Genomic DNA, 12,356 nt, shown 5'->3' with positions numbered 1-12,356 from the left:
CTGATCCTTCTACCACCTCACCCTAAAAACCCTCAGTCCTGGAACATTTCAGGCACCAGTATTCTCTAACCTTAAACGCAAGGTATAGAGTTGATCAGCAAAGAAATTACAATTGTACAGATGGATAGCATTATACATTGTTATACACCTTTTGCTAGAACCTTAAATTCTCTGAAGATATATTTTCACCTGTCCCCATTCTGCACAATCTCTCCTTTCATCTTCACTCTCTTGATCCTCTCCCAGGGCTCCAGTTTTCTCAATGTTCAATCTTTTTGTTGTCCCACAACTCCCTGAGGCTCTGTTCAATTTTTTTCAGTCTATACTTTCTCTGTTCAGATTGGGTAAATTCTACTGATCTGTCCTCAAGTTCAATGATTCTCTGTTGTGTCGTCTCTACTACTGAGCCTATCCAATAGTGTTTTTACTTCTGTTATTGTACTTTGCAGGACTATAATTCCCATTTGGTCCTTTTTATAATTTTTTTTTTTCTTTTGAGACAGAATCTTGCTCTGTTACCCAGGCTAGAATATAGTGGCATGATCTCGGCTCACTGCAACCTCCGTCTTCTGGGTTCAAGTGATTCTCCTGTCTCAGCCTCCCTAGTAGCTGGGATTACAGGCACGTGCCACTGCACCCAGCTAATTTTTGTATGTTTTTAGTAGAAACAGGGTTTTGCCATGTTGGCCAGGCTGGTCTTGAACTCCTGACCTCAGGTGATCCGCCCACCTTGTCCTCCTAAAGTGCTGGGATTACAGGCGTGAGCCACCATGCCCGGCCTTTTTATAATTTCTAAATTTTTGCTGAGATTTTCTATTTTCTCAAAGGTTTCAAGAAAGTTTTTAATTGCTTATTGAAGCACTTTTATGATGGCTATTTTGAAATCATTGTTGGGTAACTGCAAGAGCTCAGTGCTGGCATCAAGTGATTGTCTTCTTATTCACGTTGTGATCTTCCTGTTCTTGGTATGACGGGTGGTTTCCAATTGTATCCTGGACCTTTCGGTTATCATATTAAGACACTCTGGGTCTCATTTAAATCTTTTATTTTAGAAGGCAGTCACACACCCTGTTGAGGTTTAGCATGCAGGTCCTGACCTACTTTTGTGGGCTGTAGTTTCAATGACAATTTCCTTGGAAAACAGCCTTTGCAGTGCTATCTTGGTATGTTTGGTTTATATGGTATCACTGGGGCTCCCGCTGGTCTCTACTGGTACTGCCTTTGTGGGCGGAAAGAAATTCCCCAAGCCAGGCCACCTGGTCTAAGTGTGAAATGGGGATCTCCAGCCTGCAAGGACAAAGAAGCTTCCCATTTTGGGTTTCTTGTTGTGGCAGGATCTCCTTTACTGGTGCTACCTGGCTGCCCAGTGTTTCTGAGTGGAAGAGGGAAGTCTCTGGTCCACAAGGATAAAGAGGTTTCCTGGACCACACACACATTATGACCAGATCTCCTTTGCTAGTGCCACCCAGCTGCGTGGTATCTCTGGGTGAAGGAGGGAAGTTCTCTTGCCTGTGAGAACATGGGGGCTTCCCATACCTGACTGCATGCTGTGGCCAGATCACCTTTCCTGGTGTTTTCTGGGTAGATGCCCAGCGTCTCTGGATCTTCAGTGCCTCTGGGCAGAAGACAGTCTCAGCCCCACAGAAACAAAGAGGCTTTCTGGGCTGGGCCACTTCTAGAATCCTTCTTGTTGGAGCCACTCAGATACCTGATGTCTCTTGGTGGGAAAGAGAAGCTGCAGGTTCAGGGAGGAAGGAAAGCCCTTCTCTTAACCACTTATTGTCATTAGAGCTCTTTACAGGTGCTGTGGACTGCCTGGTATTGCTGGAGAGATTTCTGTTAGATCTGGGTGAGAATGAGTCTAGCTGGACCACCCTCTATTGCCAGGTTGGCATTCAGAAACACTGGGCTTGGGCCACCTTCTGTTGTTGCTGTTGTTGGTGGGGGGTTGTGAGGTCCCTGCTGTTATGATGTTTCTCTAGTACTGGCGAAACTAGTTTGCCTTCCTCTTTTCACCTTTTAGAATTCTCCTTTGGTTGTCCCTTGTTTTTTCCAGGGTTTACAGTTATCCTCAGTGGGAGGAGCAAGAAAAAATAGGTCTATGCCATCTTGTCTGAACTGGAGATTCTTGTTTCTTGTTTTAATGTCTGACAGCACGGAAGTGTATAAAGTAGGTTGACATTACTACATTAGTTGCAATTCATATAATGTTGATTGTCATGGAAATGACTCTACCATAGCATAAGTTTCACAGGCAAGTGCTGTTTTGCCTTGTGATTTTTGGTTGAATCCACTAAAAACATTATCCAAAAGAAAGGGAGATAGGGACAAGGGAGAAGGGAGAGGGAAAACATGTTTGGAGGACAGTAGCAAATCACAGAACACAGGTTCCAGGGCTGCCTCTACTCAGCTCTGACTGCAGTCATTTAGGAATTTGGCCTAGTGTTACCAAATGTTTTGTTTTGACAAGAGAAGCCAAAAGTCTAATTTTTAATGTGAACACCCCCACCCCCGCCCACCGATGACTCTTTTTTTTTTTTTTTTTTTTTTTTTTTTTGCTGAAAGCAATGAAGTCAAAATTTTTAAATACTGCAAGGTCAAACAAAATAGGTCTGTGAGCCAGATCCATCCCCAGGCTTTCCAGTCATTCTAATCTCCCACACCTAGCATGTTGCCTGGAGCACAGTTAGTACTGAAATATACAAAGTATAATTTAGAAATTCCTCATGTCAGTATGCAAGAGCAATACTCTACTAACCAACCTGCTGGGTAGAGTAAGCACACTGCATTCCCAGATGAAACACACTGATGGATGCTTCTGAAACATAAAGTCTCATGCCATTATGCCACTTTATACTTTGCCCTTCACCATTTCTACCACTTTGAGCTATCTGCACAGTTAGAAGTCAGCTGTGTTTGGTCAAGCGTGTGGGCTCACACCTGTAATCCCAGTACTTTGGGAGGCCGAGGCGGGCAGATCATGAGGTCAGGAGTTCGAGACCAGCCTGGCAAAACCCCGTTTCTACTAAAAATACAAAAAATTAGCCAGGCCTGGTGGTGCACGCCTGTAATCCCAGCTACTCGGGACGCAGAAGAATCGCTTGAACCAGGGAGGCAGAGGTTGCAGTGAGCCAAGATCTCGCCAAGCACTCCAGCCTGGGCAAAAACAGTGAAACTCCGTCTCAAACAAACAAAAGAAGAAGTCAGCTGTGTTTCATCCCACATCTGAAAATGACACTAGCTTATATAATTAAAGAATACAAGTGAATTGTGCAAAATGGTGAAATAGGAATATAAAAACAATTGTTTCATAACTAAATTGAATACTTTGGAAAAACTAAAAAAGACATTAAAAATTATTTTTAAATTAGGTATGGGCATGGTAACAATAAAAAAAAACTGGAGCAAAAACTGTACAAATCTGAAGAGAGTCTATATTCATACTTCTTCTCCAGTGTCTAATTCTCACTCCACTCACTCCACCAAAACTGGAAGTGATAAATGCTGCATTACAAGTGTGGTTTAAGCAACAAAGATAACATAGAACTCCAATCAACACACCCACACTCAAAGAAAAGGCCTTGACCCCTTATCCAAAGGCATTACAAGTGTGGTTTAAGCAACAAAGATAACATAGAACTCCAATCAACACACCCACACTCAAAGAAAAGGCCTTGACCCCTTATCCAAAGGCAGGCAGATGGATTCATATTTATATGTTTAAAGTTTTTTTTTAAATTCACTTTTTATGATTCTCTGCTCTAACTTTTCTGATTAAATGAACAAATACAGTCCTGACTGAATCACACAAGATCTTCAACAAGGAGCTCAGGTGAGAGCCATTTGGACATGTGAAGAAAATCTGTAGGCAATGACCTTTGCTGATCTTTGCAGGGATTTCTCCGGTAAAGCTCTTGTGTCTTGTGAAATGCAGGTGGTCTCATCTTTTGTAACTGGTGCATCACCATCCTCTCTTCCTACATTAAAAAGACAAAGAAAGAGAGAAGAGGAGGCATCAACTAGATGCATATCAATTAGTGGGATTTTAAAATTCAATCTAGAAGGATGCTTGGATACCAGTTACCCCAAACTACTCACTTTACAGAAGAACCCCAGGCCCCCAGTGGACCTGTCACATACCTGTATTATACTCATACTGAGCATGCAGCCTCAGCAGACCACATTTTATCTACTTAACATTATTCACATACTATCATAAATATCATACAAGTGGAGAACATCAAACTATGCTGAATTAAACTAAATAGCCTGTGTGTCAGAATGCCAAAAACCTAGATGTTAAATGCTGCCCCAGCCCAAAATGAAGAATAGAGATAGGTTAATTTATTATGCACATCTGCTGAAATAAAACAAAATCATAATAAATGTTAACTTTTAAAAGTACTTTGGTACCAGCCATAACAAACAAAATGGTGGAAAATAGATTATATTTATTAAATAAATAAATTTTAAAACCCAACCCTGATTTTCCTGGCTTTTTCTTAGTGACATTATGTAAAGAGTAAAGTACTTAAAGTCTTTTAATGTTTAATTTCCTTTCTTAAAAAACTTATAAAATGCACATTCACCCAAGAAACTGAAACCACATCTCCCGAGGAAAGAGGCAGTTAGGCTCTCTACCAGAAGTATTAAAAACACTCATGAACAAAAGTAGCAAATTACACACTTCTAAACATTTAAAATTTTGAATCTTTACTTGTTAATTAGATTTCCCCACAAAATATTCTTATCCAACTATGTTAGGGATTCTGGATTCTAGGGGTCACAACCAATTTACATGGGAGCCTCTCCAGAGAGCTAAGAGAAACTTGCACTTATCATCATTTAGATGTTGCCAAGGCCAAAATAAATAAATCAATCCTTTTCAGGACTGGCTGCCTTTTAGCAAAAACTCAACTTAAAGCCAACTTTTACCATTCTGGGCGTACTCTGGAAACACTGACATGATCTGACCTACCGGGGTTTAAGAATGATCAACTGTTTGCTTTTCCATCTATGCTGAAATCTACCTACTGAAGTGCCCTCTGAATGCAGAATCCTCATTGTTTTCCAAAAAGTAAAAGCAAACACAAACTTTCCTATTGTAAATTGCCCTGTCTAACAGTGAAAGAAGACATCAGCAAGGTTCATCTTTTCTTTTAAACCCATAATTCAGGATTCCAAAATCGTCAGATGCTTTTAGAACACTTTTTATAATTGTAGAGAGAAAAAAAACCACACAGGTTGTTGATCTGTTTGTTCCGTAACATATCTCACCAATATGCTCTGCAGAACAAGGTAATTGAGGAAAAACATCAAAGCGTGGAATTACCATGAATAAGTGTCCTCTACTTAGATATTTGACACTAGTTTGGTCTCAAATGCTAGCAATCAAGACATTGCAGTGAGAGGACTGTGTTTCCAAAGCAGCCTAAATCCTGGGCAAACAGCTTTCTGTGATGATCACTCATGGCTCCATCTTCAAATGATCGTTACCTCAAATTCCATCCCAACAACAGCAAGTCGACTATTCAAAATGTTATACCAAATTACATCTAAAGAGAGAAGGTAAGCTATAGAAGTGGGCCCAATCATGATTTTCTATCAGACTGAACATGACCTTTTCAGGTTCTATATTCAGAAGGGTATCCTGGCAGAAATGAGGCTTTGTTCAGACAAAGTTACATTCTAATAAACTAAACCAAGCTTTAAAGCCTTACAGGTGAGAATCATAGATAATGGTCAATGGATATAAAGAAACACAATGTCAGGATGAAAAGGTGAATCACCTTAATACATTTCCAACAACCATGTCTTGCCACACTGAATAGTAAAGTTGTCGGCTGGTCTAGGGTGGTTCATGCCCGTAATCCCAATGCTTTGGGAGGCCAAGGCAGAAGGATGACTAGAGCCTTGGAGTTCAAGACCAGCCTGGGCAATATGGCGAAACCCTATCTCTACTAAAAATATAAAATTTAGTTGGGCATGGCAGCGCTTGCCTATATATCCCAGCTACTCAGGAGGCTGAGGTGGGAAGATCACCTTAGCCTGCGAATTCAAGGCTGCAGTGAGACGAGATTGCATCACTGCACTCCAGCCTGGGCAAAAAAGCAATAACCTGTCTCAAAAAAAAAAATAGCAAAGTCGTCAATTTAATGAGACTCTACTACATTGTTTAATCATAAGATCACTTATTATTCATTTATTCCATGTGTATTTATTGAACACTGGGCATTGAAGATCCAGTGTTAAAAGAAATATGATCCCAGCCCTATAGACTAATGTGGGAATATTATATAAATAATCACTCAATAAATATAAAATTATAGGGTGGGTATGTTGGCTCACACCTGTAATCCCAGCACTTTTGGAGGCTGAAGTGGGAGGATCACTTCAACCCAGGAGTTCAAGACCAGCCTGGGCAACATGGCAAAACCCTATCTCTGCAAAAAATACAAAAAAAATTCGCCAGGTGTGACGGTGTACACCTGTGGTCCCAGCTACCTGGGAGGTTGAGGTGGGACAATCACTTGAGCCCAGGAAGTAGAGGCTGCAGTAAGTCAGGATCGTGCCACTACACTACAGTCCTGGCGACACAGTGAAACCCTGTCTCAAAAAAAAAAAAAAAAAAACGTGAAAGAATAATCCCAAAAAGAAGGGGGAAAGGACATATGATTTAGATTAGAGATCAGGGAAAGAATTTAAATTGAGACATGAGGACAGTGTATACAGGAGTGAAGAAGAGAATGAGAGACCCAGGATAGGAATGGCACACAGGAAAGGGCAAAGGCAGGAAGTTCTTCACACAATCAAGGACCAGAACAAAGACCATGAGGCATGGCTGGAGCCCAGTCAGCAAGAATGGGCATGGCTAGAGATGAGAATGAGAGGCAGATGGGTGCCAAGTCAGGTGTGGGCCTTGCAGAATACAAAAAGCCAGAATTTAAGTACAACAGCAAGATGGTTAAGGATTCTGTGCAAGAGAGCAACACTGCCCAGGGCAAGATAAGAGCAGGCTAACAGTGGGTGTAGGGAGACCAGTTAAAAGCTACTGCAATAGTCAAGACATGAGTGGATGGAGCTGTGATGCAGGCACTGGAGATGGAATTAGGATATATTTTGGAATTGAATAGTCTTGGTGATAATTACATATGAGAGCTTAAGGATTATCAAGAAGTCAAGGATTATTTCCAGCTTTCTGACACCAGCAACTTGGTTGATAGTGGCATCACTTATGGCACAGGAAAGACAAGAAGAAGGGGTAAAGATCAATAATTCTGTTTCGGAGGTGGTTCTATTTGAGAGGTCACATATGAGACTTTTAAGTGAAGAAACTGAGTAAGCAATTCAAAATGAAGGTCTGGAACTCAGAAGATAGACCTGGGCTGTTGCTTTACATACAATTTATATGCTGAGAAACTTTCCAGCCCAAGCTGGAGAGAGGATATTCAAATGCAGATCTGTGCAGCCACTAAATCCATGAAACTCTTCCAGTGCACCACACTGCTATACGCAAAAGTAAGGGATAATGTTCTATCGCTGTTAATGAAGAAAACTCACTGAGGAAGTGAGTTGAGGCTTGAAGGATATATAGATACAGATGTTTCAAAGAGAAATAAGGAAGTTGAAGGCCACTCCAGACAAAGGCCAGAACTTGTGAAAGGCCTAGATCTATGAGCAGGCCTGCCATGGTAAAGGCCCAGTAAAAGATTTATGGTAGCTACTAACAGGTTGGGGGACACAATGCTGCATTGGGAGGGACTAGAATAGGGGGGAAATAAGGCTGGTAGAATGGCCCCGTGGGAGGGACTAGTTACTGCCCAATTATCCAGCCTCTTCTTTCCTAGCAAAAAGAATTCCAATTTTTAGCTGGGCATACTGCCACCTAGTTAAAAGGCCACATCCCTCAGCCACTTCCCTGCACGTCTACATTTTAGGCAACAAGATCCTGCGGAAAGTGTGTTGTTAGTGACTTCCAGGAATACCCTTACAGGGCAGAGTAAGGGTATTCCTTCACTCTCTTCTCAATCCTGCGGCCTGGAATATGGATTTGATAGCTGGGCCTTGAACACTCATCCTGGTCCCAGAGGCCACAGGTCAAGGGTGTTTTCTACTCTGCAGAGCAGCACAACAGAATGAGCTGAAGACTGTGGAGCTATCCTACAAGCCCTGGCCTGCCTGTCTCTGATCTTCTTCTACGTGAGATAGAAATTAACTTCTTTCTTGTTTAAGTCATTGATATTTCAGGATTTAATGCTATTTTCTACAGAATATACTTTCTAACATACAGGCCCAGACAATGAAACTGACAAGCTAGGACACTATCCTATAAAGCATTATAAAAGCCAGGGCAATTCTTCTCTTGAGAGTTATATATCACACATGTATTTTAGGGCTATGAATTTGGTAGCACTCTGGAATGAAGAGACAATGGTAGCAGAGATCTTAGAAAGCTAAGGTTAGAATCTAGGTGAGACACAATCAGAACCCAAATTAAGATAGTGGCAGTGATTTAAGTCCAAAGCTGACAAATCCAAGCTTGTTCAATCTCTGAATGAAGGGCCACAGAAATTTACAATTTCCAAAGAGAATTCAACGAAAAGAATACAATATGTATTTGTAAATGAAAATATGTCCCTTCTGGATCTCTCAAAACCAACATGGAAAACTTATCTTACGGGCCCCCCTCTCTCCAGTGAAATGTAGAAATGAAAACACAAGTCCTCACAGGGGCAAGGCAACATACACTGTGAATAATCATTTGTGATGCTGCACGCTTGCTGGGCATACCGAGTGCTTAGGATCATTCTAGGACCCCACATCTAGCTCCTGTTAAGGCAAAGACTTGGGAGGGACAGTCTTCAGGAGCACCAATAAGCTCCTTTCTTCACAAAATCCCTAGGCCTAAGCAAATTTCACTCTGATATAGAGCTAGTGAAAATGTATGATGCCAAAGAATTTTCACAGCATGCTCACCTATATTACCTCTTTCAACTTACAACTTATACTATGGGTAAAGTAGGTATTGTTATTCCAGCTTCACTGAGGAAAGAGGGGTAGTGAAGAGAGGGAACCAGTCAATGACAGCATGCAGGACGCTGGTGCTGACAGTGGTGACCTGTTCTCCACATTAGCAAGAACTGGGGCACTATGAAAACGTATCAAGATATTATTTAAATGGCATGGGACTTCCTGAAATGCTGGAGTCAACCCAGTGAGTATCCTGAATATCGACGGACTATCAAGCTCTGTCCTCAGGGAGCTCCTATGTTGGAAGGGAGGCAAAAATGCAAACAAATTTTGAAAGCACATAATGTTCGTGACTGCTGGCAAGCACTGTGCTAAGGGCAATGAGATGGGAGCCACGCAGTTTGACAGAGCAGTTAAACCCTGAGTTGAGAATGGAAGGGCTCAGTCGGAAATGGCTAGGTGGATGAGACTAGGGAGCATTCTAGAAAGGGAGAAGAGAGTGTGCAAAGGCACACAAGCAAGAGTAAACTGAGTAGGAGGAAAGCCTTGTGTGTATAAACGAGGTGCAGGGACCAGACTATGAAAGGCCTCATATGACATTCTGAAGAGTATCTATTTTATATTTTAGCAATGGAAAACCACTGAAAATTCTGAGAATAATATGATCAGAAGTATATTTAATGAGAAATGGTTAAATTATATTTAATGAGAAAAGGTTATCCTGGTCAGTCCAGTGCTCCTTTGAAGACAATCTTTTTTTTTTCTCCAGCTGCTTTTTTCTTTTTGCCTTTGATTTTCAGTAATTTCCTCCTGGTGTATCTAAATTTGGATTTTTTTAAAAAAACTATACTTGCAATCACTGGTCTGCTTAATGGTATCTCACCTGCTATGGAAAATCTCAGCCACTGTCTTCAAATTTCACCTTTGCCCATTTTCTGTCTCATCTCCTTCTAGAACTCTAATTCAACTTATTTAAACCTTCTCACTCTGTTCTCTAGGTCTCTTGCTCTCTCCTCTGCATTTTCTATTTGTCTCTCCATGCAATAGTCTGGATAATTTTTTTCTTACTGTCTTCCAGTTTGCTAACTTTCTCTTCCACTTTATCCAATCTGCTGCTAAATCTACCCACTGACTTTCTCTCTTCAAAATATTTAATCAAACGTATACTTTTCCTCATTCGCTAAGTTTTTAATTTCATTCATTTAATGTTTATTTCTAGAAGGTTTTTTTGGTTTCTTTTCCAATTTGCTATGTCACAATTCAGAGTTACCTTCAAAGTTATCTTTTATTTCTTTAAATAGAGGAAATAGATATTTTTTAGACTGTGGTGATTCTAGTATCTGATGATATTTTTGAAGGGCTACTTCTGTTGTTTGTGGTTTCTTATGGTTCTTGTCTTTGAAGTCTGATTTCAAACAGACATTTTTTAGACTGTGATGATTCTAGTACCTGATGATGTTTTTGAAGGGCTGCTTCTGTTGTTTGTGGTTTCTTATGGTTCTTGTCTTTGAAGTATGATTTCCTTGGATGCCTGGTTATATTTATGTGCTAGTCACTGAATAATCTGAGACCTAGGTTGAAGAAACCTTTCTTTTGAAAGAATTTCCACTTGATTTTGCCAGATATCCAGAGGCACTACCAGTCCTTAAACCTATTCAAGACTTCAGATTCTTTGATTGACCCAGTCAGCTTGAAACTGGGCTGCATTTCCATGTGAGAGCTGCTGTTTCAGGTCTACCCTGATGGTGTAGGCCTTTGGGGTTCCAGCTTCTTACAAGGAGTCTGGACCTTATTTCTGTCCCTGACAACTGGTGGTCAAATCTACAATGTCTTATCAATTCCAATTTTAACCTGGTAGTGCCCATCAGTTCTTTAATGCTTTGAGATTTTTTTTTAATCCAAATATTTTTAGTTGTTTCAGTGGGAGGGTGTATCTGAATAATAGCTCACCATAACTATTAAGGGAAAGTCCCTAGGATTTGTATCTTAGAAATCTTTTTCAGGTGGCAGTGTAGAGCATAGATGGGGAGCAGTGATGCGGTAAGAACAGGGGAGGCGGACAGTGTAAACACAAGCAGGGAGATGGTAAGGAAGCCATTACAATGGGTACTGTCGGATAAGGTACTATCTCATTAAGGTACAAGGATGGAGAGAAGTGGGCACTTACATTCATTTGTCTCAGCAACCCCATGAGGAAAGTATTATTATCCTAGGGTTTTTTTTTTTTTTTTCTTTCAGAAACCCATTGCTTGTTAATATCCTGAGTTTTAATGAAAAGCAACCAGCAATTCAAAGAAGTAAAGTAACTTATCCCAGGGTTCATCCAAGGAGATGGTTAGTAGAGGGGCATCAGAACCCAGTTTGACTCCAAGTCCAAGCTCTTCCCACCAAGGTATGATGGGATCTGGAAGAAAGATGGGTGCATGTGCGTGGGGTTCCAACCAGGGTGGGAGGGTTGTGGAAAATTTTGTAATTCAGTTATAGACAGTGAGGGGTTTTAAATTTTAGAAGCTGTCTAATGATAAACAGCTCTCCTTATATAATTTCACTGCTTCCATCCACAGGCATGACAGATAGCATGAGCTCCGGAGTCACAAGATCTAAATTCAAATCTAGATCCTATGAGCTTGAGCTATGTGGCTCTGAACAAATTACTCTTTGTCTCTGAATTTCCTCCTTTGCACACCAGAAATAGTTTATATGAGTTATATTTACATGTAGTGCCCTGGCACAAGTACATTTTTTAAAAACTGTTAAATACTATTAATGTTTTTTTTGTTGTTGTTGTCTCTTGGAGTGAGTTTTGTTTTTGTTTTTTGTTTTTGAGACGGAGTCTCACTCTGTCACCCAGGCAGGAGTGCAAGGGTGCAATCTTGGCTGACTGCAAATTCTGCCTCCCAGGTTCAAGTGATTCTCCTGCCTCAGCCTCCCGAGTAGCTGGGATTACAGGCACCTGCCACCACGCCTGGTTAATTTTTGTATTTTTTAGTAAAGACAGGGTTTCACCATGTTGGTCAGGCTGGTCTTGAACTCCTGACCTTAGGTGATCCACCTGCCTCGACCTTCCAAAGTGCTGGGATTACAGGCATGAGCCACCATACCTGGCCTGTAGCGAGTTATGAGTGAATCCAACCCTGTTATTTTGGACACAACTGACAGGACAGGACTGGTATACAGGACAATGGCAGCATTATAAAATAGGTCACATTTCCTTGTCTGTAAAATGTAATTTACCCTACGGAGTTAATGGGAGGATTAAATGAAATTAACGTCTGTTAAAGTGCCACAGGGGCTAAAACACAGTAAGCACTCAGTAACTGTTATATATATAAATTGCTGATATTTTTCTGTGTGCCTGGTGTATGCTATGCAGAATAAGGAGGAAC

The 12,356-nt window shown here is 40.9% G+C and overlaps 1 protein-coding gene across 7 annotated transcripts in view; it reads right to left on the bottom strand.

Moving 5' to 3' along the window:
• The window catches only part of DIS3L2 (DIS3 like 3'-5' exoribonuclease 2), a 380,688-nt gene that overhangs the window by 199,810 nt on the left and 168,522 nt on the right, over nt 1–12,356 (bottom strand). For all 7 annotated transcript variants that reach the window (XM_077957889.1, XM_077957886.1, XM_077957885.1 and 4 more), the window contains one exon: nt 3,877–3,977. In XM_077957889.1, the coding sequence (XP_077814015.1) occupies nt 3,877–3,977 (101 nt within the window). The remainder of the gene's footprint in view (nt 1–3,876; nt 3,978–12,356) is intronic.

This window comes from Macaca mulatta, chromosome 12, assembly GCF_049350105.2.
Source record: "Macaca mulatta isolate MMU2019108-1 chromosome 12, T2T-MMU8v2.0, whole genome shotgun sequence".
NCBI classification, from domain to species: domain Eukaryota; kingdom Metazoa; phylum Chordata; class Mammalia; order Primates; family Cercopithecidae; genus Macaca; species Macaca mulatta.
Note: the sequence above shows the minus strand (reverse complement) of the source record. Positions and strands in the feature narration are given on the sequence as shown.